General features: G+C 40.3%; 1 protein-coding gene across 1 annotated transcript in view; it reads left to right on the forward strand.

Annotated features, from left to right (window-relative positions):
* The window catches only part of fat4 (FAT atypical cadherin 4), a 363,920-nt gene that overhangs the window by 152,826 nt on the left and 183,880 nt on the right, over positions 1-27,214 (forward strand). The window contains exons 3-4 of the mRNA XM_059965100.1: positions 7,494-7,625; positions 26,617-26,878. Coding sequence (XP_059821083.1) covers positions 7,494-7,625; positions 26,617-26,878 — 394 coding nt within the window. The remainder of the gene's footprint in view (positions 1-7,493; positions 7,626-26,616; positions 26,879-27,214) is intronic.

Consider the following 27,214-nt stretch of genomic DNA (forward strand, 5'->3'; position numbering starts at 1 on the left):
AAAATGAGGTTTACAATGCAGTACATCTTTGTTTACATGCGGTATTAAAATCATGCTATAACAAGAATCACATTCTGAAAAGGATTTTTTTTTGATAATGAGATACCTACACTTAATCTGCAGTATATCTGAAAATAGTGTGCAGCAGCAACTGTTAAAACGATGGACAAATGCAGGAAGTGTGGCATTTCTTGATGTGTGGTTTGGGGATAGAAGAATGTAGCAAACATTAAAATGCCACCCGAAGGTAGAATAGTGAAGGGGAATGGACCATGAAAACAAAACAATATTCAAGGTCAAAAGGTACAACATATTGCAGAAAAATGGTGCCTGGTTTGCTGATCTATTACTAATAAAATATAATTGTTATGTGTCCTACTGTGGCACAGCATGGGAGTACATTTTTATTGACAGATCCAAATACTGAGCAGCCATTGTCCCTTTCCATCTTAGTTCAGCAGCCTTCACCCATTTGTTTGTATTATCAGCTCCCATTGAACCATTTATCAATACAACAGTAAGGTGATTAAAATTTAATGACAGTAGGGTTGTAATCTCATAAATTATGTTCAGTTCATACAGGAGCTACAGTTCAGAATTATTTCATTAGCTATAAAGAATTGTGGAAGACAGCACATGTCGTAGAATTGTTTTCTTACCAAATATGAATTTATGCAATAAGGAAATAATACAATATTATTATGAAATCATATATAGGTGCAACTGTGACGCAATGTTGGTATCACAAGAAGAAATCACTAAGCAATATTTATCAATCTGTGTGAATTAATGGGTACGAATATTGTATTATTTATGTGGCTGAACACCATGCAATCCTTTCAATGAAGAATTGACATTCACATCAAGCGCCCAAATCCCAAATAATCAAAGAATGTGCTATACTAAGGCTTTTCTTTTTCTTTGTTCAACATCTTAGGTTTTGTGGTGGTGACTGGATATTGTAAGAATATATCTTCATGATACTTGAAAGTAAGAGTCTGTAAAACAGTGAAAAATGCAAAGGTCCAAAGGGCAACCAGGAAACAAGTCTGTGGCAGGATTTCTCCAAACAGATGCTGCTCAAACCACTGCGATGCTCCAGCAGTTTGATTTTTGCTCCAGATTTCAATATCCTCAGATTCCTGAGTCTCCACAAAACAATCCTTTGCCTTCCATTATGTAATGGAATGTATAAAAGCGTCTGAGAAATTGTACATCTGTTTGCATGAGCAGTAGTGGTTTGTAAGCATGAATTACCAACTATTCAAGACTGCAACCACCACATTTTCCTTGCATGCTAGTTTACTGTTGAATGCAACTCTCAGAAGCATTTCTTCGCAATGACTAGCAACACACACAAAATGCTGGTGGAACGCAGCAGGCCAGGCAGCATCTATAGGGAGAAGCGCTGTCGACATTTCGAGCCGAGACCCTTCTTCAGGACTAACTAAAAGAAAAGATAGTAAGAGATTTGAAAGTAGGAGGGGGAGGGGAAAATGATAGGAGAAGACTGGAGGGGGTGGGGTGAAGCTGAGAGCCAGACAAGTGATTGGCAAAAGGGATACAGAGCTAGGGAAGGGAAAGGATCATGGGATGGGAGGATATGAAGCTTGGAAGTGTCCTGGATTGCCATAATAGAAGCAGGAACCTGCTCTCCGACACTGACCCTGCACTGAGATAGGTGTATGCATCCCACCTACATAGGTTCCTCCACAAACTGTGTACTGGGTGGTGCGGGAGAGGTTATCTAAGCAGAGGCTTGGGGCTTTCATTCTCTGCGCCACTCAGTTGCCTGGTTGTCAGTTCAAATCAGTAGATTAAATGGGTCATTAAGGCTGTCTTGCTCATCATGCAATACAATCTTGTGCTAGGCCCCTCTGCTCAGTCCCTGCTGGAAGGCAATAATAAGGGTTCTCTCATTCCACTCCCTCTCCACTGCAAACTTGTGGAACTTTACTGCTTAGTCCTTCAGCGCCTCTCTATATTAGCACTGGTCCAGGAAAGGTGGGCAGTCTCCTGCCCCCATACTAGAAGAACAAAATTTCTCTTGAACTTGACAAAAAAAATTTTAAATGACTGGGCTGCAGGGAACAATGTTCACATAAACCGTTAACCGTTGAACAGGCTGAGTAGGAGTCCATCTAAGAGATTCACCATGTATGGCAGTTTACAAGCATCATCACCAAACTGACCAGGCTAAGTTTAGAAAGTCAGCTCACACTGGGTAATAAAACTCCTGCAGCCATCAGGCTCACTGGAGTATTTGTCTGGAGGGGGAAAACTCAATTTTGGTCCAGATGTAGTTATGAGAGTTGGGGCCTTAGTGGCTGAGGTTGATGAGGCTTTTGAAGAGCAGGATCTGAGAGATGCTAAGAATAGAACTCAAATGGATAAAGGCTGATGAATTGTGGCAGCAACAGCAGTAGTGGCTGTCACCTGATTCTGGCTGTTGGTAGTAAGTTGCTGAACCATGACGGTGAGAGCAGCAGTCAATGCCACCTGATTCTGCTGTCTGTGGTGAGTTACCAGACTTGCTGTAAGGGTTGACACTAGTGTTCTAGCTGGTACTGGACTTACCTTTCTGAAAGTTGCTGTCACATTTCTTAAGACAATGTCAGTCAACCCAGCCTCTACTGAATTTAGTTTCTTCTCCACAAACTTCGGTCTGTATTGGCTTATCATTCTGAGAGTATCTGTCACACTGCTTGAGTCACTTCTCCCAACAGAAGCTCAACCAAATGTAACTTCTCTCCTACCTGGTCAATGAAGATCAGGGCCAAGCTCAGCCGTTCTTTCTCTGCTGGGTCCGTTTTCTTTGGGCTAATAGGGATATGTGGTTATGGATCAAGTGCCTGGATCAGCATTTCACTGACTTTTAATAGGAACTGAGCAGAAATAAAAGAAAAAAAAATCCTGGGCCAACAGAACCATTAATTTGAACTTTCAAATTAAAGCTAATGCTGATGCAGCAGCTCGGCAGTAGTAGCTTAATACTTATTAAGCACTGCTCCTTAACTGCTTCAGTCTAAATAGTAGTGTTCTTTCTTGGAACAAAGACAGTGATACATAGTCTGCTTTAGGTCAAGTCTTGGCAGGACTGAAATGAGAGGAAGGGAATTAAATAATTAGCTGGGATGTGCAGGCTCACAAATATGATTGCTGAACCCATTTTGCATCCAGTCTGCGAGTGGTAATTGGTTATCATGTCATTAGTGCAATGTGATCCTCCACTTGGAAATGCCTGCCACTTTACCCAAATAATAATTATTGCATCACAATGTAATTAGCTGTATTTAACATACTATTGGTACTTATGAAAGGGTACTGCATTAATAATACTGTCGTTGATCAATTCATCAATGATGTGGTTATAAGGTTTTTATAGTTTTAACTTTATTTGTCATATGTACATCAAAATGGAGTGAAATGCATTGTTTTAGTTAAATTAAATCAGTGAAGATTGTGCTGAGCAGCCCACAAGTGTCATCATGCTTCCAGTGCTTGAAACGTAATCAAATCATAGCAAAGGCAAAATATAATATACACTATTGTATCACACTCTCACTTAGCTTCTATAATATGGATTCATGAATATTGGACTATCCATATGTACGAGGGAGCCTATCCAGTGGTAGAGCATTTCCTAAAGCACTGGATCAACAGCAACTGTTCAACCTCTTACTAATCCTACCTATGACCATATCCTAAAGGAATGATGACAGTTGGCTGGCTGGCTCATCATCTTTTTATCGCCATAATGTCTGATGTTCTGTCAAAGGGAGACAAAGTTTGTTCAGTTTAGCCATAGCTGAACAATTTTTCCAGTTGTGTAACCTTTCAAAATTTATAAATATTTACCGGGTTCACTTTATAATAAAAATGCAGCAATCAGCTTTCCTATGGTTTCCAAGTTCACTGTTTGTTTGGCTTTTGGGCTGAACTAATTTAAATTTAACTTGGCTGGGAAAACTTAAGTTGTAAAACACATAGGATTTATAATACATTAAGTGGAATATTTAGAAAGAGCATAACTAAATCAATCTGGCAAACTTCTGATCTCTATTTTATTAGCAGTTGGATGAATGCTCGTCTTATGCTTGGTTATAGAAGTGCATTTTATTCCTGCTTGGTGGTCTTTGATGTTGGAACATTTCTTAGCCTCATGGGAAAAGCTTTGTGTCAAAGTATTGTCAAGATGGAAAGAAGACAGCTGCTGCTTCTATGATAATCATGAAGAAAGGAATTTGCTTTGTTTTGAAGACTAGGTTTCCATAAGTTTGACAGATTTGCTGTGATACATGAAAGCAGAAAAATGAGCTAATGCCAATCATCTTTGTTTAGGTTTTGACTTTGCTGTGTCCATTTATCTTCCAATGTCTGTAAATAAAAAGGCGTCAGAAAAATATAGTTGTTTAGATTTTAAGATTGGGTTTAGCATTGTATGGGAATTTATTAAAATCATTCTTGTAGAATAGTCAAGGTCTTCAAAAGTCACAGCAACTTGAATAAATAATAGAATGATACTTGGTGGCAAAGTCTAAATATATCTGAGTAACCTCATGCACTGATGTACCATGAAATTTCATGGTAACTGGCTTTACAATATATTTCTGAAGATTCAGTTAAAAGCTGGAATCTTGGAGTAGATTATTAAATTTCAAGTTAAAACTGGGCACATTATGTAACATTTGGTTTCAAATTAACAGTTTTATCTTTCTGCATTTTTAATGCTGCTTTACAGCTTATGATCCACCCAGTAGCAATTGGCATTTTACAGCAATTTAACTTCTGGCTGATAGACTGACACAATATATTGAATGTTTCTCTTCAATGTTTTGGATAAAAAGTGAAATGACTTTCTGGTTTCTAACAGCTGTTGGGATTGCAACTAGATGTGAATTGAGCCAAGCAGGCTGAGCCAAGCTTCTAATAGGTGTGAGATCAGATCTCTCCACTGTCTTCAAACTTTCACAGATTATAATGCTGTAAGAAGTTCAGAACATGAGTAGTCCATTCAGTTACACAGCTGTTATAAAAATATATTCTTAGGGTCCAACAGAGCATAATTTTGTCTCCTTTCTGCCATTTTGCGACAAATGTGAAGTTAGAGACATTCAAAGTTCAAAGTAAATGTATGATCAGACTACATATACTGTATGTCATCATATACAACCCTGAGATTTATGTGAAATATCACACCAATAGGGCGGACAATCAGTGTAAAAATACAAAGAAAGAAAAAAGGGAAATAATAATAATAATAAAATAAGCAACAAATATCAAGAACATTAGATGAGGAAGCCTTGAAAATGAGTCCATAGTTTGTGGGTACAGTTCCATGATGGGGAACAAGTGAAGTTATCCCCTCTGATTTAGGATCCTGATAGCTGAGGGGTAATAACTGTTCCTAAACCTGACAGCAGTGAGGACACATGACCTGGGTGAAGGGAGTTCCCGATGATGGATGCTGCTTTCCTGTGACAATACTATGTATAGACGGATTGGGCTTCCACTATGTTTTGTAGGCTTTTCTGTTCCAGGACATTGGTGTTTCCATACCTGGCCATGATGCAGCCAGTCAATATACTCCGCACCACACATGTATAGAAGTTAGTCAAAGTTATAGATGTCATTCTGAAGCTTCTCAAATTCCTAAAGAAGTAGAAGTGCTACTGTGCTCTCCTTGTAATTGCACTTATGTGCTGGACTTGAGACAGGTCCTCTGAAATTATAACACCAAGGAATTATAAATTGTTGACCCTCTCCACTTCTGATCCCCCAGTGAGAACTGGCTTTGGTTTCCCTCCTGAAGTCAATAATCATCTCCTTGGTCTTATTGGCATTGAGCAAGAGGTTGTGTTGTTGCACCTTTCAGCCAGATTTTCAGTCTCCTTCCTACATGCTGATTCATCACCACCTCTGAGTCAGCCTACATTAGTGGTGTCGTCAGCAAACTTCAATATGGCATTGGAGCTGTGCTTAGCCCACACAGTCGTAAGTGTAAAGTGACTAGAGCAGGGGACTAAGCACACAGCCTTGTGGTGAACCTGTGCTGATGGAGATTGTGGAGAAGATTCATCTAAGCTTTGTGTCAAATGTCACATTCAGGATATTATGAAGGACCTTTGTGATCTGCTTCATGCTATATAGCCCTTGTCTACTGTGCTGAAAGTAAAATTGCAATTGTTGGCCTGATAGCTTAGTTCATTCATAGATTAATCCAGAGCTCTTAATGACTGGCCCCATTATAGTCCTGGAAGAGGAAGCTAATCAGACTACTTAATTGTTCAAAATACGAAATGAACACTAAAAATTGTATCCATTTACCTCCACTAATCCGTATACTCTAGTGGAATTACGCTATGGAAGTGCTGCTGTAACTCAGATTAGTGTATTATGATAAGGACTTGATAGAAAAAAAATCACATTCACATATTCATACAGTTGTGAGGGCATTTCTCTCCCATTTCACTATTTCATGGCTAAGTAAGGTTTGAATGAGAGATTTCACTGCATTAGTACTGCCCAGATCTTAGAGATTTCTATTTTACATTGTGGGCAACAACAGAGCACCCAATATAAATGGGCAAAACCTTCCTTAAAGTATTGAGTGCTGAGACTTCAATGATATTATTGTGGAAGCAAGAATGTGATAGTACTGTCAAACCAAACCTATAGGCATAGAAGAGACCCAACATAGTGAGATTTTCCATTTTTGTTTAAAGTTTTTGAAGAGCCAGGAAAACATTGAGTGCTCCTCTAAGCCTCCACACAAGCAAATCATACATTTCCCATCTTGACCAAAATTTCCCTCTAAGCAGTGTATTTGAGTTGAGTACCGATTGTCCAGCAAAGCTTCTGATCTACACCATCCCAACGGCCAACAGCTACTTGTTGCCAATTCACCACTTTTTTTGTTGGGACATAGGGAAGCTGTCTGCTGCTTAGTTGCTCTTTTCAAATCAGTGCACCATGGGGTATGGCACCTATATTCATTTTATTGTCCAACATTTGTGGTCTTAAGCAGATCGTTTGAAGTCAATGGAGCCTCTTAGCTTCACATACCCCATCTGTTATTGCATTTTCTACTAAAGCCTCTCTGACCATCAGAGTGACTTGTCAATTTGATGGAATGAGGGGGAACTGTGGAATATAAGGCAGTATTCAGCTTGCAGCTTATTTTAAACTGTTAATTTTGATTACGTAGCCATCTCACCTTGGATTTGAAAGAATTGTTTTAAGTCAAATGCTTTACAAACAGTTTTTCTCTTTGATATTCCATTCTGCACCATTACTGTATTTTATATACATTTCAGTTTCTCCATATTTTACAAGTAATATGCTCCATGACACTGCGGCCCTTGGATGAATTTACTTTTATGATCTGGACACAGAAGTGGCATGTTTTGAGAGCTGCAGTTTGAACTGATTAGAACTTAAATATGCCCTTATCTCCTCCAACTGTTTGTTAATTGGTTTATTTGATTTTTCAGGTGGAAATAACTCTTCAGGATATCAATGACAACCCTCCTTTGTTTCCAACTGATGCACTGGATCTCATCATTGAAGAAAACATTGGGGATGGATTTAGAATATTGCAACTGTCAGCTACAGATGCAGATGAGGTAGGTACTGTAACTCTTGATATAAGATCTGATTTTAATAAACTATTTTAATTCATGTTTTTCATTCTTGTTTCTCATCTTCTATATTTTCTCTTTAAATGCTTCGTAAAGGGTTGAGAATCAGTCTTTCTTTAAGGATGAAAAAGGTCCTCTGACATTGTTAGCTTTATGATGGGTCAACTTAAGCTACACATAGCCAGTTGAAGGTATAGTGAGAGTGGCCATCATGGTAAGTGATATGATGCCCTTGTAGGGAAGAATCAAAAGGAGATACCATACATCGCTCAGGAGATTGAGCAAACATGGGAAGATAATTTGTTATCCCTCATTTTTGTGCAATTTGGGCAGGACTGTACTCAAGACAAGGAGAGGGTGAGTGAGGGGAAGAAGAGAGTGGAAGATCATCCTTGCCAACATTGTATGATACTTTTCCATGCAAGGGATTAAAGAAGCTGCCATTTTATTTCTTCCCTTTTCACCAAGAATACCTAAAGACTTCCACCAGGTACAAAAGTGGTTCTTATGTACTTCCTCCAGTTTAGTGTACTGCATATGGTGTTCGCATCACAGTCTACTCTACTTGGGGAAAAATGTAACACAGGTTGGGTGATTATTTGGTCTGTAGGTGTGTTGTCCAGCTTCCTGTTGCCTTTCAGTCCACTCCTACTCAGATCTATCTACTCACACCAGTCCGTTGAAGTGCAAGGTATGCTTGAGGCATAGCACAACTTCAGTCTAGACAAATTGCAGCTCCCAAGATTCAACACAGAACTTGTTAATTTCAGAGCCAGAAGTGGAATCAGGTTTATTATTACTGCCATGTATTGCAAGATTTGTTGTTTTGTGGCAGCAGTACAGTGCACAACATAAAAACATTAATAAAAATACAGTAAATAAATAGTGCAATAGAGGAATAATGACATGGCATTCATGGTTCAGGGGTCATTAAGAAGTATGATGGTGTAGGGGAAGGTGCTGTTCCAAAAACATTGAGAGTTCATCTTCAAGCTGCTGTTCCTCCTGTCTGATTGTAGTAATGAGTTGAGGGTCTGTTCCGGATGACAAGGATCCTTAATGGCAAATGCTCCCTTCTTGAGGCTCTGCCTTTTTAAGATGGTAGGGAGGGTTGTACCCATGATAGGCTGAGTCTGCAACGCTCTGCAGCCTCTTTTGATTCTGCACAGTGTAGCCTCCTTACAAGTAGTATGCTGTCCATATGTAGTTTTTGCTGATATATCAAATTTTCTCAAGCCCCTAGTGAAGTATAAACCCAAGTATGCCTTCTGCCTTCTTCGTGATTGCATTCATGTGTTGGGCCCAAGATTGGTCTTCAGCATCCAGCAACTTGAAACTACTCACCCCTTCCACCATTGACTCTTCAATAATGACTAGTTTTCCATTTCATTTTCTGAAGTCCACAATTAATTCCTTGGTTTTGCTGACATTGAATGCATTATTGTTGTTGCAGCATCACTCAGCCAGCCAGCCTGTCTCACTCCTGTATTCCTCCTTGTTGCCATCTGGCATTCTGCCAATAACAGTGGTTTAGTTGGCAAATTTGGGAATGGCATTTAAGCTGTGCCCAATCACACATTTTTGAATGCAGGGAAAGTAGAACAGTGGGCTGTGTAAGCATCCTTAAGGTGCACCTGCGTTGATTGTCTGCTTGTGGTCTCCTGGTGAGAAAGTCAAGGATTCAGTTGCAGAGAGAGCTTTTGAAATTTGTTCATTAGTACTGAAGGGATGATGCTGAATGCTGAGCTGTAATCAATGAACAGCATCCTGATATAAGTATTGCTGTTGTCCAGGTGATCCAAGGTCAAGTGGAGAATTAATGAGATTGCATCCACAGTAGACCTGTTATGATGGTAGGCAAATTTTAGCAAGTCCAGGTCCTGGCTTAGGCAGGAGTTAATTCTTGCCATGACCAACCTGTCGAAGCATTTCATCACAATGAGTAGTCTCTTTAGAGAAGGTATTCTTATCCTAAAAGAATTGTCCAATGAATGTGGAAATTTAAGTTGCATTGTTATGAAGCTGTTGCTTTGTATGTGCATAGTGGTAATGATTCTCTTTCTGCATCTTTAGTAGAAAATTCAGAATAAAATTTTCTACAAAGGTTAAATGATAAGATTGGAACTAGTTATTTTGGAGCAGAAACAAGGCAGAATAAACAAAAGCAGAAAAAAAAATTGGTGCAAAACTGATATAATTCGGAATTACAGGTAACTTCTCCAAATGATGTCTGTTGACAATATTGACAATCATGAAGTGATCATCTTTCTAAAAGATATTATGATAGGAGTTGATGTGTCTTGCTCTTTGGGTTTAACTCTTGCAAGCCTTCCAGTTTTATTCCTGAGATGTCTTGTGATCAATCTATGTTTGCATTGATTCCACTACTGTTGTTAAGGGGCCAGTCTTTTGCCTTCCTGAACAAATGTTAGCAAATGGTGGTACACTCTGCATGGGATTGTTCCGGGTGGGGTGGGGGGGGGGGTATGTCGCTGCAATTTATCCTGAAGTAAATAACCTACCTTAGGTTTATTTAACCAGCTTCCCTTATTTACTATTCACTTTCAGTCAAATTAACTGGTTCAATTCTGTGAAAATAGTTAAAATTGCAAGGCTACAAAGAATCCCAATTGTTAAAGAGCATAGCTTAAAGAACTGTGCTCAGTCTGTTATCTAGGGAAGAGAAAATGGATTTTGGCTATCTTGGAAAAGTCAGAGAGGATAGGAAGGAAATGCTGCCTTTCATTTTGAATTCCTAAAAGTCTTGCTTCTCTTTCCTCAGCAAGACAAAAATAAAGAGCTTATGTAGTAATTGCCCTCACTTTCCGAAGCTACTTATGTAGCTGGTGCTCATTATGAACAGAATAAAACAACAAAATCTAAGCTAAAACATTAAAATGTACAGTAAATACAAAGAAATTCATCATCCAGATTTATCATTTTGTGTACAATAACAAACAAATATTGTTAGCAACCATGAATTGCCTGGCATGTTTATATGGTGCACTAGTTAAGAAAATGTTGTGATACTTTAGTTAAATCTCTCCTATTATTACAACACCAGAAAAGCCACACGATGCCAGATTCATGTTTCCTATTCTATTTTCCATACAAGTTAGGAATAGAACTTATTTTGAGAGATTTGCTGGAAGGTTAAGGTGGTGAGCAGACCAATAGGCCATTGGCCACAATTCCTGCAGAGTCTGGAAGGAGACATCTAAGGAAATACGAAATAGGAAAATGATGCAGCAATTAGAAAATAAGGATAGAAACTTCAAAATGTTGCCTTTGTTTGAAAAGGAAACAATAAACTGTTGGTGAATAAGAATGGAAATACAGATAGACAATGAATGCACAAATATGTCGTCAGTAGTCTGTCTCAGGCTACACAACAAATGATATGGAGAGGAATGGAGTTGGTGACTGGGAAACAGAGTTTTAGACTGGGAACAAGAAAAAAGGCGGATGTCCTTCCTGGATTCAGTTAAAAGAAGTACCTCCTAATCTATTTCTGGATGTTAAACAAGCAGTGAAAGTTTAGACAAAGTGAAGGTGGAAAGAGAATATAAAAATGTTTCTTTATAGCCTAGTTTGTGTCAAATAAAACTTATCAGCAACTATCCATCTTACTGCCTCTCTGTTTCTGACATAAAAGTAATTTATTAATGTTGGTGCAGTCACTGTCGATCCAATCACATTCATTAAGTTGAGTTCTCATTTCTGCCGAAGTACATGATGTCATTTAACCTTCAAAGCATTTAGATTCCTGATTAGAAGTGTAATCTTTGCTAACATTATTAATAAATGGTAGTTTTTGAACATTTCAAAATTATTGTTAGTTTACTTCAAATCGCCAATTAATCATCCTTAACCTTTCACCTAACACCCTCAACTCCTTCATTAAACCACACAATCTCACTTTACTCTTCAACATCTCTGGAAAACAATCTTAATGGCCAGGCTTAATTTCTCTTGTAATAATGTAAGAGGCTTTCTTCTACATCAAAGAAACTTATCCATAAAAATGAATTGTTGATGAGTGACATCCTGTAAATTGACCCAAGTACATCGAAATTATATTGCTATTTGTTATTACAACTATCAACTACAAGGTAGCTAAATCAAATATTTTTGGACATTCATCCCATTGTGCTAGGTGCCTAGGTATCATATTCATCGTATTTCAATTGCTTTTAAATTCTGCTCAGATTAAACGGTATGAAGCCAAGTTCAGTAATTGTTGTTTTCTCCCATTTACGTGGAATGGATCTTCCAGCAAAATCTAAGCCTGCAATTTCCATCAATATATCTCTTTTAGTGAAGCATAACATCCTAGAATACTTCACAGAAGCAGTATCAATCAAAATAGCACCAAACAAACTGAGATATAAGGTCAGCTTTTATTTAAACAGTCAGAGGTGGATTTGAAGCATGCTTTTATGGCAAAAAGACTGACAGAGAAGAAATACATGGTTCATTAATATTAAGAAACATAAAATCATGTGAACTGCATTATGTAGTGGCAAGCTGTTTCAGTAAAATTACAATCCTGTCCTTTAACTATCCATGTGGTAAATTACCCAGCTATGTTGTGTATGCAAAAGCAGCATAAATCCAATTCAGTACTGTTGATAACACCTTGCTTATAGATGATAGCCTGGTCCAACTTTATTATGGTTTAAACATGGATCAAAGAGCTGAGTTACAGAGGTGTGGTAAGAGCAGCTGCCTGTGACATTTATTACGTACCCCGTAACTGGGTCACTTACCAGCAAAGATAGAGAGGTCCGTTGAAGTCTGATGGTACTATTTTTAACGGTATTTATTGATAAAAATACACAAAAATAATATCAATGCAAACATACATATAATATACATCATCAATACTAAATCTAAAAGCGCGGGTATAATAATAATCAATAAGAAATAGCTCTATCGTTGTCTAGGGGATAATGTAGTGTCCGATGGGAATATACAAGTCACTTTAGTTCATTCAAGCTGCAGCTTTTGGTTGGAGAGAGAGACGGATTAAAACTTGCCCATTCCTTTTATGATGTCGATCCTTCGAGAGTCGTTGGGGCTGATTTCTCCTTTGTTGTTAGCTAAAGCCATTCTTCTGTGGCAAGGCCCACCAATTCCGAGGCAAATGGAAAAGTACGCACGTGACTTTCCACCGGCTTTCGCTATTACGCTGTTACAGGATTTCTAGCATTTCGTCTGGTGCATCTGAGGGGCTGTTCCCACAGACCCTCTTTTATCCTCACTCACGGGGTCTCAGATGTCAATCAGGGTGGAGGGATGCCTCCCCTCAACCAGCCCACTTTTGGTCATTTCCTGAGGGCTTCGAATAAATAGTACAGTACTCAATACACAATTCCGTCTCCAAGAGACAATGGCTGATTCCCGTAGCTTTGTATCGCCGAGCGGCTAAGACATTCCAAATGCTTCTCTCTTATTTCCTGGGTCTCCTGACCTGACTTAATAGCGATCTTGCAATTCTCAAAAAGGGGTGGGGGCACAGGCGTAATACATTAAAGCAATACTTGGTGAAGAATGGCAAGAAGGATCCCTGATTAAAGCATTATTAATGGGTATCAAGGGAAGAACACTGCAACAGCTCCAACGGTTTTGGTTGTTCAACATCAGTTCATTCAACCACAGCATATCACTTTTGGAATTTCTCAGAGTATTGGTCCATGCTGGATCATTTTTACATGCATCATCATCAACCTCCTTTCCATTATGTCAGAAGTGAAGATAGGTGCTGATAGTTGCACAGTTTTCAACCTTATCCAGTACATGAACTAATCTATGTCTACCTGCTGTAAGATATACTGTAGACAATTTAGACCTGGCCAATTAGTGGCAAGTAAATACTTGTACCACAAAGGTGTCAATCAAAGACTTTCTACCTTTGATTTTTTTTTGTAATTTATTTTTTTTTGTTAAAGTTCATCATCAAACAAACATTTCCATACATACTTCAGACATTGTACATATATATCATATAATCATATATGTCACAAATCTCCACATATTTAATGCCGTTACCATCAACAAGATCCTCCCCCCCCCCAATAAAATCAGTGGGCTGCAATTAGTGTGAGGGACCATTCATTGGTGACGCAACGTGAGTTGTAAGAGGAACTCCCGTGCCTTCAGCTCTTTTCGGCAGTTGCAATCAGCACAATGTTGGAGTAGCCAGGCTTTGACTCAGCAGGATTAGGCAAGCACAGATGGAGATTCTAAATATGTAAGTTTCTAGTAAGTTATTTTTTCCATTGATACGTATCTAGTCAGCTGACAATGGGTCCTGATATTTTGATATGTTCCTTGCACGAGGTGTAGGATCTCTAGGGGACCTGCAGTCTCCTTGATAACTACACATCTGCATGAAGTGTACCGAGTTGCATCTCCTTAGAGATTGTGTTAAGGAATTGGAGCTTCTTCTCAATGACCCTCTGTTCATAAGGGAGAATTAGGATGTGATTGAGAGAAGCTGCAAGGAGGTAGCTGGGTGACTGTCAGGAAAGGAAAGGAAATAGACAGCTATTTTAAAGGGGGAGAGTGAGCACTCTGCAGTTGTGGTACATATTGGTAGGAAAAGGGAGGTGGTCCTGAAAAGAGAACATGGACAGTTAGACAGAAGGCTGACAAGCAGGATCTCCAGGGTAGTAACCTCTGTCTGTGCCACGTACCAGTAAGGATAAGAATAGGATGATGTGGCAAACAAATGCATGGCTGAACAATTGGTGCAGAGGTCAAGGTTTTAGATTTCTGGATCATTGTGATCTCTTCTGGGGAAAGTATGCCATGTACAAAAAAAGGACCAATGTCCTAGTGGCAGGTTTGCTAAGTCCTCAAAGATATTGACAGCCAGGAACTTGAAATTGTTCTCTGTCTTCACTTCTGATCCCTCTATTAGGATTGGTCCCTTATCTTACTCTTTCTGAAGTGCACGATCAGCTCTGGTGTTACTGATGTTGAGTGCAAGGTTATTGCTGCGACACCACTCCACTAGCTGGTATATCTCGCTTTTGTACTCCCTCTCATCTCCATTTCTGCCAACAGTGGTTGTATCATCAGCAAATTTATAGATGGTATTTGAGCTATGCCTTGCCACGCTGTCATAGGTAAAGAGAAAGTAGAGCAGTGGGCTAAGCACATACCCCTGAGGTGTCCCAGTGCAGATTATCAGCAAGGAGGAGGGGTTACTTACAGTCTGCATAGATTGTGGTCTTTCGGTTAGGAAGTCAAGGATTCAATTGCAGAGGGAGGGACAGACGCTCAGGTTGTGTAGCTTTTTGATCAGGACTGAAGGAATTATGGTTTTAAAAGCTGAGCTATAGTCAATGAACAACAATCTGACATAGGTGTTTCTATTGTCTAAGTGATTTAAGGCTGTGTGAAAAGCCATTAAGATTGCATCTGCCTTTGACCTATAGTGGCCATAGACAAGTTGCAGTGGGTCCAGGTCCTTGCTGAGGCAGGTGTTGATTCTAGCCATGACCAATCTCTCAAAGCATTTCATCACCATAGATACGAGTGCTACTGGACAATAGTTGTTAAGACAGCTCACCCAACTATTCTTGGGCACTAGTATAATTGTCGCCTTTTTGAAGCAGGTGGGAACTTCCGACCGTAGCAGTGAGAGGTGTTACGTACCCCGTAACTGGGTCACTTACCAGCAAAGATAGAGAGGTCCGTTGAAGTCTGATGCTACTATTTTTAACAGTACTTATTGGTAAAAATACACAAAAATAATATCAATGCAAACATACAGATAATATACGTCGTCAATACTAACTCTAACAGTGCGGGTATGATAATAATCGATAAGAAATAAGCTCTATCGTTGTCTAGGGGATAATGTATTGTCCAATGGAAATATAAAAGTCATTAGCTTATTCAGGCTGCAGCCTTTGGTTGGAGTCAAGAGAGACAGATGTTTTAAACTTGCCAGCTTTTCCTTTTTACGATGTCGATCCTTCGAGAGTTCCGTTTTTGTAGTCGGTCCTTTTAGCTAAGCCGTTCCATGGAAGCCCGCCAATTCCTAGGCCAAGGAAAAGGACGCACGCGAGCCCCACCATCTGTCGCTATTAAATGCTGTCACGGGATTTCTAGCGTTTCTCCGGGTGCGTCTGAAGGGGCTGTTCCCCAGACCCTCTTTTATCCTGACTTACAGGGTCTCAGATGTCAATCAGGGTGGAGGGATGCCTCCCCTCAACCAGCCCACTTTTGGTCATTCCCTGAGGGCTTCAAATAAATAGCACAGTACTCAATACACAATTCCGTCTCCAAGAGACAATGGCCGTTTCCCATCGCTTTGTATCGCTGAGGAGCCAGGACATTCCAAACATCTCTCTCTCATTTCCTGGGTTTCCTGACCTGACAATAGCGATCTTGCGATTCTCAAAAAGGAGGGGGCTACTTTGGGACCCTTCGGCCCCTCAGAGTTGGGCACAGGCATAACAGAGGTTAAAAATGTTGTAGTGTGTAGTGAGTCTGTGAGGAAGGACAAGCAGATTATAGGGTAAGAATAGCAGTCAATGGGATGAGGTTCAGAATCAAAAATGGTGATGAATACAGAACTGAGGGTGTTTTATTTGAATAAGTGCAATATATGAAATAAGGTAGATAATCTTGTAGTGCAGTTAAACATGGCAGGTACGACATTGTAGGCTTTTCTGAATCATGACTGATAGAAGTTGGGATTGAGCATCCAGGGATACACATTGTATCGAAGGACAGGCAGGTGGGCAGAGAGTGTGGGATGCTCTGTTGGTAAAAGAAAAATGAAATCAAATCCAAAGAACAAGGTGACAGGAGCAGAAGATGTAGAATCCTTATTGGTAAAGTTAAGAAACCTCAGAGGGAAAAAGACCATGATGGGAGTTACATACAGGCCTCTGAACAATAGCCAGGATTTGGGCTACAAATTACAAAGGGAGATAAAAAAGGCATGTCAAAAGGGCATTGTTGCAATAATCATGAGGTATTTCAATATGCAGGTCAGTTGGGAAAATTGCGTTGGTGCTGGATCCCAAGAGGGGGAATTTGTAGAATGCCGATGGGAAAGCTTTTTAGAGCAGCTTGTGATTGGGCTCACTAGGGGAATGGCAATTTTGGATTGGGTATTATGTCATGACCTAGATTTGATTAGAGTACTTAAGGTAAAGGAACCCCTAGGTGATCACGATATGATAGAATCCATCCTACAGTTTGAGAAGGTGAAGCTAAAATTAGATGTATCTGTATTGCATTGCAGTAAAAGGAATTACAGAGGCATGAGAAAGGAACTGGCAAAAGCTAATGAGTAGCATGACCCCAGAGCAGCAATGGCTAAAGTTACCAAGGGAAATTTGAAAGGCACAGGAATGATGCATCCCAAAGAAGAGGAAGCATTCTAACAGTATGATCAGGGCTGACAAGGGAAGTCAAAGTCAGCATAAAAGCAAAAGAGAAGGCATAAAATATTGCAGAAATTAATGGGAAGGGGGAGGATTAGGATGCTTCTAAAAACCAACAAAAGGCAACTAAAAAGAAAAAAGATGAAATATGAAGGCAGGCTAGCCAAAAATACAAAATTGTGGAATGTGACAAAGTCAGGGAGCAGAAGTGAATGCATTGCCATTACTGAAGAGAAGGTGCTTGGGAAGCGGTAAGTCTAAATATTCATAGATAACTCACTTGGACTAGATGGAATAAACCCCAGCATTCTGAACGAGGTAGCTGAAAAGATTGCTGAGGCATTAGTAATGATTTTTCAAGGATCAGAAGGCTTTTGACAAGGTGTTGCACATGAGGCTATTTAACAAATTAAGAGCCCTTGGTATTGCAGGAAAGGTAAGAGTATCAATAGAAGATTGACTGACTGACAAGTGGAAAAGAGTGGGAATAAAGGGGGCCTTTTCTGGTTAACATTGCTGGAAAAAATGATATAGTTTAGGAAGGCGATTTATCATTAACCTTCTCTTAAGTAATTGGGGATGGGCAATAACTGTTTTCCATGTGCCATGACTACACAAAATCTGACAAGTGAATAAGAAAAATGGTCTTCATACCCCATTTTCCTGTAAATTCGGTGCGTATGAAGTCTTAGTGATGTTCACTAAGTATATGCTGCCTCTAAAACCATCCTTCAAATTCTCCCTGTGGACAACTGACGGAAATATATCCTGTGAATAAAAGCAGATTAAATGCCATTAATAAGGAAAGTTTATACAGGTCCAGCTGCTTATAAATTTTGGGAGGGAGTTCCAGAGGTTAGAGTTGAGGCTGCTAATTGGAATATTGTGAGCATTTAATTTTGAATGTCAAAGGGACAGAACTGAAAAGGCATGGAGATCTCCAAGTGTTGCTTTTGGAGAGTTGCTTGGAATGGTTACATGTGGAGTTTAGCAACAGATTTAAAAAAGCGAGTGATGCCAATTGGGACTTTCTGTGGAGCTTGAGATCGTGTGGGTGATTAGGTACTTGGCAAGTGCTACTATAAAGAAGTTAAGTTTAGGCTGAGTAGTCTTTGTGGAAGGGGTCATTATTGGAATGAGACAGAGTTCAAGTGAGGAACTGAGATTTTGGCTCAAGAAGTTTCAGGGAGGAGAGGCAGAGGCTAGGTCGAGTTTTCAGTTAAGTTTCTCATTTTTTCTTTATCAATGCTGAGCTAGATGAGAGAGAATAGACCCCAGGTCACTGGTGTGCTCCTTGTACAAGAGATTGGGAGATCTGGAAGATCTCCAATGTCCTTGATGCTACATATGTGAGAAGTGCCTCTTTATACAGCTCCTTTCAGACCATGTTAAGGTACTGGAGCTGGGTGACCTTAACTCATTCTGGAGAATGAGAAGGTGATAGATAAGCGCTACAGGGAGGTCGTAACACTTAACTTGAAGGAGGCAGGTGGCTGCGTTACTTGGGGAAGGAAGGAAAATAGGCCGATAGTTCAGAGCACCAATGGCTGCTCCACTCAATAAAAGTATACTGCTTTGAATACTGTGGAAAGACTAACTTACCAGGGCGAAAGCTGGAGTGACCAGTTTTCTGGAATTTAGTCTGTTTCTGTGGCTTAGAAGGGAAGAGGACAAAAGAAGAAAGCAGTGATGACAAGGGATTCAATAGTTAGGAGGAATCGACAAGAGAATTTGTGGATGTGAAAAAGGACTCCCAGATGGTATGTTATCTCCCAGATACCAGGGTCTGAAATACAGCATTCTCAAGGTGGGAGGTGAATTATCAGAAGTCACGGTACATATTGGTACTGATGGTATAGGTAGGAAAAGGATGAGGGTTTGATGAGAGGATATAGGACCTCAAAGATATTAATCTCCAGATTATTATCTGTACCTCATGCAAGTAACGGTAAACATAGAGTAATTTGACAAATGAATGTGTGGCTGAGAAATTGGTGCAGGGGATAGATCATTGGGATCACTTATATGGAAGGTATGACACCTGATCTCAAAGGGAACCAATATCCTTGGGAGTTAACTCAAGGTTAGGAGTTTGCTTGAGCTGTTGGGGTGGGTTTAAACTAGTTTGGCAGGGGGATGGGAACCAGTCGTAGCTTAGAGGATGGGGCTGTTGCTGTAAAGGTAGATGCAGCAAGTAGAGAGGTTTTTAGGCAGTGGATAGGGCATAATTGCGGTCAGTAGGGTTGTTTGAGATGGGTTAATTTTAATGCAAGAAGTATAAGGAACAAGGGTGATGAACATAGAGCATGGGTCAGCACAAATAACTATGGCATTGTGGCCATTCCAGGGACTTGGCTGCTACAAGGCAGGAATGGCTGCTGGATGTTGCAATATGTAGATGTTTCAAAATGAGTACAGGGAGGGCTGTAAAGAGGAGAGGAATAACATTATTAATCAGGGACAGAATCAGAGTTGCAGAAAGGGAGAATGTTGTGAAGGAATCATCTCCTGAGTCAATGTGGATGGAAGTCAGAAACAGGAAGGTTGCAGTCACTCTGTTCAAGGAATTCCATAGACCACCGCACCCCCCCACCCCCTAATAGCAGCAGAGACCCAAAGCGGCAGATTGGGAGGCAAATTTTGGAAAGGTGCAAAAATAATAGGGTTGCTGGTATGGATGACTTCAACTTCCCTAATATTGATTGGAACCCCTTAGTGCAAACAGTTTAGATGGGGTGGTATTCGTTAAGTGTGTTCAGGAAGGATTCCTGACACAATATGTAGACAGGCCAGCTAGAGGAGAAGCCATACCAGATCTGGTACTAGCCAGTGAATCTGGTCAGTTGACTGATTTCTTAGTGGGTAAGCATTTTGGAGACAGTGATCACAACTCCTTGACCTTTTCCATAGCCTTGTACAGGGATAAGAGCCAGTGGTATGTGTAAGTATTTAATTGGGGGAGGGAGTTATGATGCTGTGAGACAGAAACTTGGAAACATAGATTGCAAACAGATATACAGTACTCGGGGAAATGGACAACTGAAATGTGGAGGATGTTTAGTGAGTACTTAAGACAATAAGATATAGCAGCAGAAATAGGCTATTTGGCCTATCTAGACTGCTGCACCATTCAGTCATGGCCTGATCCTATTCTTCCATTCATCCCCACTCCCCTGCCTTCTCCCCATACCCTTTGTTGCCCTGGCTAATCAAGAAACTATCTATCTCTGCCTTAAATATACCCAATGGCTTGGCCTCTGCAGCCATTCATGGCAACAAATTCCACAGATTTACCACCCTTTGACTAAAGTAATTTCTCCACATCTCTGTTCTAAATGGGTGTCCTTAAATCCTGAAGTCTTGCCCTCTTGTCCTAGACCCACCTACCATGGGAAATATCTAATCTATTCAGGCCTTTTAACATTCGAAATGTTTCTATGAGATCCCCTCTCATTCTCCTGAACTCAAGGGAATACAGCCCAAGAACACCCAGACGTTCCTCATACAGTAACCCTTACGTTCTTGGAATCATTCTCGTGAATCTTCTCTGAACCCTCTCCAATGTCAGTATATCCTTTCTAAAATAAGGAGCCCTAAACTACACACAATACTCCTAAGTGTGGTCTCATGAGTGCCTTATAGAGCCTCAAGATCACATCCCTGCTCTTAAATTCTTTACCTCTAGAAATGAATGCCTACATTGCATTCGCCGCCTTCGCCACCAACTCAACCTGGAAACTTAACCTTTGGGGTATCTTGCACAAGGATTCCCAAGTCCTTTTGCATCTCTGCATTTTGAATTCTCTCCCCATCTAAATAATAGTCTGCCCGTTTACTTCTTCCACCAAAGTGTATGACCATACACTTTCCAACATTGTATTTCATTTGTCACTTCTTTGCCCATTCCCCTAAAACATCTAAGTCTCTCTGCAGGCTCTCTGTTTCCTCAGAACTACCTGCTCCTCCACCTATCTTTGTATCATTGGCAAATTTAGCCACAGATCCATTAATCCCACAGTCCACGTTATTGACATACATTGTAAAAAGCAGCGGTCCCAACACCGAACCCTGTGGAACTCCACTGGTATCCGGCAGCCAGCCAGAATAGGATCCCTTTATTCTCACTCTCTGTTTTCTACCAATAGCCAATGCTCCACCCATCCTTGTCACATCCCTGTAATTCTATGGGCTCTTATCTTGCTAAGCAGTTTCATGTGCGGCACCTTGTCAAAGGCCTTCTGAAAGTCCAAGTACATCACATCTACTACATCTCCTTTGTCTACCCTGCTTGTAATTTCATCAAAAAATTCCAGTAGATTAGTCAGGCAGGATTTTCCTTTCAACAAACAAATGCTGGGTTTGGCCTGTCTTGTCATGTGCCTCCAGGTACTCAGTAATCTCATCCCTAACAATCGATTCCAATAACTTCCCAATCACTGATATCAGGCTAACAGGTCTATAGTTTCCTTTCTGCTGCCTCCCACCCTTCTTAAATAGCGGAGTAGCATTTGCAATTTTCCAGTCACCCGGTACAATGCCGGAATCTATTGATTCTTGAAAGATCATTGTTAATGCCTCTGCGATCTCTCCAGCTAATTCCTTCAGAACTCAAGGTGCATTCCATCAGGTCCAAGATATATCCACCCTCAGACCTTTAAGCTTCCTGAGCACCTTCTCAGTCGTAATTTTCACTGCACATACTTCACTTCTCTGACACTCTTGAATGCCCAGTATACTGCAGATGTCTTCCACTGTGAAGACTGATGCAAAATATGCATTCAGTACCTCTGTCATCTCTGCGTCTCTCATTACGATTTCTCCAGTGTCATTTTCTGTTGGTCCTATATCTACCCTCAACTCTATTTTACCCTTTATATACTTAAAAAAGCTTTTAGTTTCTTCTTTGATATTAGTCACCAGCTTCCTTTCATTATTCATCTTTTCCTTCCTAATGACCACCTTAGTTTCCTTCTGCAAGTTTTTAAAAGCTTCCCAATCCTCATCTTCCCACTAGCTTTGGCTTCCTTGTATGCCCTTTCTTGCTTTTACTTTAGCTCTGACTCCACCTGTCAGCCACGGTAGTGTCCTTCTACCATTTGAAAATTTCTTCTTATTTGGAATATATCTGTCTTGCACTTCCCTCATTTTTTCGCAGAAATTCCAGCTATTGCCGTCTGCTGCCCTTTTTGCTAATGTCCTTCTCCAGTCTACTTTGGCCAGTTCCCCTCTCATGCCATTGTAATTTATTCCACTAGAATACCGACACATTGGGATTTAGTTTCTCCTTCTGAAATTTCTAAGTGAACTCAATCATATTGTGATCACTATTCCCTAAGGGTTCCTTAATCTTAAGCTCTCTTATCACTTCTGGATCATTTAAAACACCCAATCCAGTACAGCCGATCCCCTAGCGGACTCAACAACAAGCTGTTCTGAAAAGCTATCCTTTAGATGTTCTACAGATTCTCTCTCTTGAGGTCAAGTATTGGCCTGGTTTTCCCAATCCACTTTCATATTAAAATTCCAAATGATAATCATGATATTGCCTTTCTGACACGCCTTTTCTATCTGTTGCTCTAATTTGTAATCCACATCCCGGCTGCTGTTTGGAGGCCTTGTTATGTATCCCGTAACTGGATAACTTACCAGCAAAGATAGAGAGGTCCGTTGAAGTCTGATGTCACTATTTTCAAACGTTTTTATTTATAAAGGGGCACAAAAGTAAGGTTAATACAAACATTCAGATAATGCACGTCGTCAATACTCAATCTAAAGCGCGGGTATAGTAATAATCATCATTAAGAAGTAATCTCGACTGTTGTCTAGGGGATAATATATTGTCCGTTGGAAATATAAAAGTCACTCAGAAGTCTGCAGACTTTAGCCTTTCGGGGAATCGCTGGGTTTCACGTGTTTTAGAGGGATGGGTGAAAAACGAAAAAAAACTTGCCCGGGTCTTTATGAAGCCACTCCGTAAAATCAGGGGAACGTTGTTTCCCCATTGTTAGTTCAAAGTCCTTCTCAGTATTATCAGCCACCCACTCCCCAGGCAAAAGAGTTAGGAGCGCACGTGGTGTTGAGTGGCTTCCAGCTATTACGGGAGCACTGAGCGAGGGTGTCCTACTGGTGCGTCGCTGGGGTACTGCCTCCTGCAGTCCCCTTTTATCTTGACTTGCAGAGTTGTAGATGTCCATCAAAGTAGGGTGATGCAATCCCCACCCCCACATTGCCCGAGGGTGTCCATATCCATGGTAGCTGTCACGTAGCAGGGACATGCACGTCACACAGGTGCCTCTAAGAACAATGGCCAAAACCGTTGCATTGTCTCTCACTTCCTGGGTCCGAGACCCGAATTAATAGCGATCTTGCGATTCTCCAGAAGGAGGGGGCTGCTCCCGCCCCTTCGGCCCCTCAGAGCTGTGGTACATTCATAACAGCCTGTATACAACTGCCATTAGGGTCCTTTTATCCTTGCCATTTCTTATGAACCCATAGAGACTCTATACCTTCCAATCCTATGTCATCCCTTTCTAATGGTTTAATATTATTTCTTATACACAGGGCCACACCACCCCCTTTGCCTACTAACCTATCTTTCTGATACACCACATATCCTTGGAAGTTCAGTTCCCAATGACAGCCATCCTTTAGCTAAGTTTCAGAGATGGCCAGAACATCATACTTGCCAATCTGAAGCTGAATTTCAAGATAATCCAGTTTATTTCTTATGCTGTGTGCATTCAAATATAACACTTTCAGTCCAGTATTTGTTGCTTTCTGTTTTAACTGTGCCACACCTCTGTTGCTCTTGTAAATCATCCCACCAGCTGTGATCATGCCTCATCTCCTGCCTGTTCTTTCTATTATCTCTGTGGCACACTGTCTTTGATTTATTTCTGTTTTCCCCTTACTCAACTCTATCACTCCAGTTCCCATCCCCCTGCCAAATTAACTTAAACCCTTCCTAACAGCTCTATTAAACCTACCTGCTAGGATATTGGACCCCTTGCATGGGATCCTGGGTAAGTTTGTCCCTTGAGGCAGGGAAAGGATGGTAGGGCAAAGGAACTATCTAGTCAAGAGGAAGAAGGAAACATACTTAGTGTTTACAAAGCAAGGATCAGACAGGACTCTAGAAAATAACAAGGTATCCAAGAAGGAGATGGACTTAGGGTAACTAGAAGGGAGCATGAGAAGACTTTGGCGAGTGGGGTTGAGGAAAACCCAAGGCATCCCACACTTATGTAAAGAACAGGAGAATAACAAGTGTGAAAGTCAGACCAATCAGGGAGAGAAGTGGAAACATGTGCCTGGAATCGGAGGAGATAGGGAAGGTCCTTATTGAATACTTTACTTCAGTGTTCACCAGTGAGTGGGACTGTGATGAATTTGAGGACAATGTAAAACAGACTGATATGCTGGAACATGTTGTCATTAAGAAAGGCTGTCCTGGATCTTTGAAAACTATTAGGATAGATAAGTCCCTTGGGCTAGATGGGATATACCCAAAGTTACTATGGGAACTGAGGGAGGAGATTGCTGCACCTTTGGCGATGATCTCTACTCATTGGCCTTTCCTCTTACTGGTCAGAGGAGTAGTACCAGAAGACTGAAGGATGGCAAATGTTATTCCTTTGTTCAGGAAAGGTAATAGGGATAATCCTGGGAATTTTAGACCTGTGATTGTCAGTGATGAGCAATCTTTTGGAGAGGATTCTTAGAGACAGAAGTTACAAGTTTTTGGAGCTTAATTGCATTTAGCATATCTTTGTGAGGCAGGTTATGTCTCATGAGCCTGATTGAATTCTTTGACGAAGTGACAAAACAAATTGATGAAGGTAGAGCAGAGGGTGTGGAATATATGGATTTTTGTAAGGCATTTCACAAAGTTCACCACTACAGCAACATTTCGAAAGCCAGAAGGAATAGGATTCAGGGAGACTTGTCTGCATGGTTCAGAATTGGCTTGCCTACAGAAAGCAGATGGCAGTATTATATGGAGTATATTCTGCCTGGAAGTTAATGCCCAGTAATGTTCCACAGTGATCTGCTCTTGGACACCTGTTGTTTGAGATTTTTTAAAAAATACTTTGATGAGCAAGTAAAAAGGTGTGTTGGTAAGGTTGCAGATTACACAAAGGTTGGTGTGGATGGTATGGAAGGTTGTCGTAGGTTGAAACAGAACACTGATAGGATGCAGAGCTGTTTTGAGAAATGGCAATTGGAGACAATTTGGAGAAGAGATACAGTTTGGGTGGTTGAACTTGAAGGCAGAACACTGGGATAATGGCAGGATTCTTAGCAGTGTGGTGGAACAGAAGGATGTTGGGTCCACATCCATAGACCAAACTTAGGGTACTTTATTCTGTCTGGTTGCTTCATTATTGGAATGATGTGGACACTTTAGTGAAGATGCAGAGGAGATTTATCAGTAATGCTGATAGTGCATGTCTTCTGAGGATGGTTGAGAGAGCTAGAGCTTGGAGTAAAAGAGGATGAGAGGTGACTTAATAGAGGAGCTCAAGATGATGAGGCACAGATTGAAAGGGGTGCCACAGACTTTTTCCCAGGGCAGAAATGGCTAAAATGAGTGGGCATAATTATAAGGTGATTTGAGGAAAGTGTAGAGGGATATCAGAGGAAAGTTTTTACACTGAGTTGTGGGTGCATTGAATGTGCTGCCATTGTGGGCCAAAGGGCCTGTACTATGTGGTACTGTTCTATGTTCTGTGTTCTATGTTTTGGAGGCAGGAAGACATTACAGAGGTATGACTAAGCAATCCTTATTTAAAATTAAGGATGCAAATTTTACAAATAAGATATTGCTCAGCCAGGAATCATTGCAGTTAGGAGTGATGAGTAAATAGGGGCAAGATAGGACAAGAGTAGCGAAATACAGAGAATAGTAGAAATCTGAATAAGGATTGCATTGAAGTAGTGATAACAAGTCATATAAGGACATTCCTGATAAGTACAATGTAGTTCCAAAATTCATCTAAAGCTGCTGGTGCAGTAATATAATAAAAAGGGGTATACTATTGGAAACAAATCATGAATTATTTATCACAGTCCTTTCCCAGCTTCAGATGGAGAATTACGTTTACTGGTGTAACAAACATAAAAATGCACCATTGAAATGGTTACAGCTCCCACATGCAGTTAGTTTTATTTCTGTAAAGTTGCCATTGCCTGTCACACCACTACAACTAGGGTAAGTTTGAGCCAAGACAGAATTTATCATACATATCAAACAGTTCATTTTCAGTAAAGTCTACTTTTGCAGTTGTTGCAGCATTAAAAATAATCTGATAGAATAGAACTAATACAATTGATTATAGCACCAGTACCTTCTGGTATAAGCAGAAATATTTCTTCCTTAAAAGAGGAAGTAAATGTCAGTTTAAAGAGTAAGTATGCAAAACATTTTGTACACAATTTGAAAAATATCTATTTTTGTTTTTAAGCACAGAAAGGAACTTAGAAATATAACCAGAAAATTAAAATTACCAGGATTATGAAATTATTTGTTGCTGATTTTTAATATATGTGAACTTCTTTTTCCTTAGGGCCCAAATGCACTGGTGACATATGCCATTATTAGTGGAGCAGATAACAGTTTTCGAGTCGATCCAGAGTCCGGAGATCTTCTAGCTACTAAACGTTTAGACCGAGAACGCCGTTCCAAATATTCCTTATTGGTTCGAGCTGATGATGGGCTGCAATTCTCAGATATGCAAATCAACATTGCTGTCAGTGACATTAATGACCATGCCCCCAAATTTTCCAAGAATGTGTATTCATTTGACATTCCAGAAGATACTCCACCTGGTAAGACTACATTTTAATAAAACAATTGTCAACAAATTGCCGATTAGTCTATTAGGCATGTTCTAGAAGCAATTTCTATAATCCCTTTTACTGATTACAAATAAGAAGAAATCTTGCTTCTGCTCTGTTGTGAAAACATGTTAACGAATAGATACATAAGTGTACATTATGAATTAGATAATATATATTGTAGTGTCACGTTCAACCTATTATCAGTCATCTCAGATCATGCTCCTGCATTAACATTTCAAACACGAGAAAATCTGCAGATGCTGGGAATCCAAGGCAAGTCACACAAAATGCTGGAGGAACTCAACAGGTCAGAGAGCATCTACG

This window comes from Hypanus sabinus, chromosome 3 (genome assembly GCF_030144855.1).
Source record: "Hypanus sabinus isolate sHypSab1 chromosome 3, sHypSab1.hap1, whole genome shotgun sequence".
Taxonomy (NCBI): Eukaryota; Metazoa; Chordata; class Chondrichthyes; order Myliobatiformes; family Dasyatidae; genus Hypanus; species Hypanus sabinus.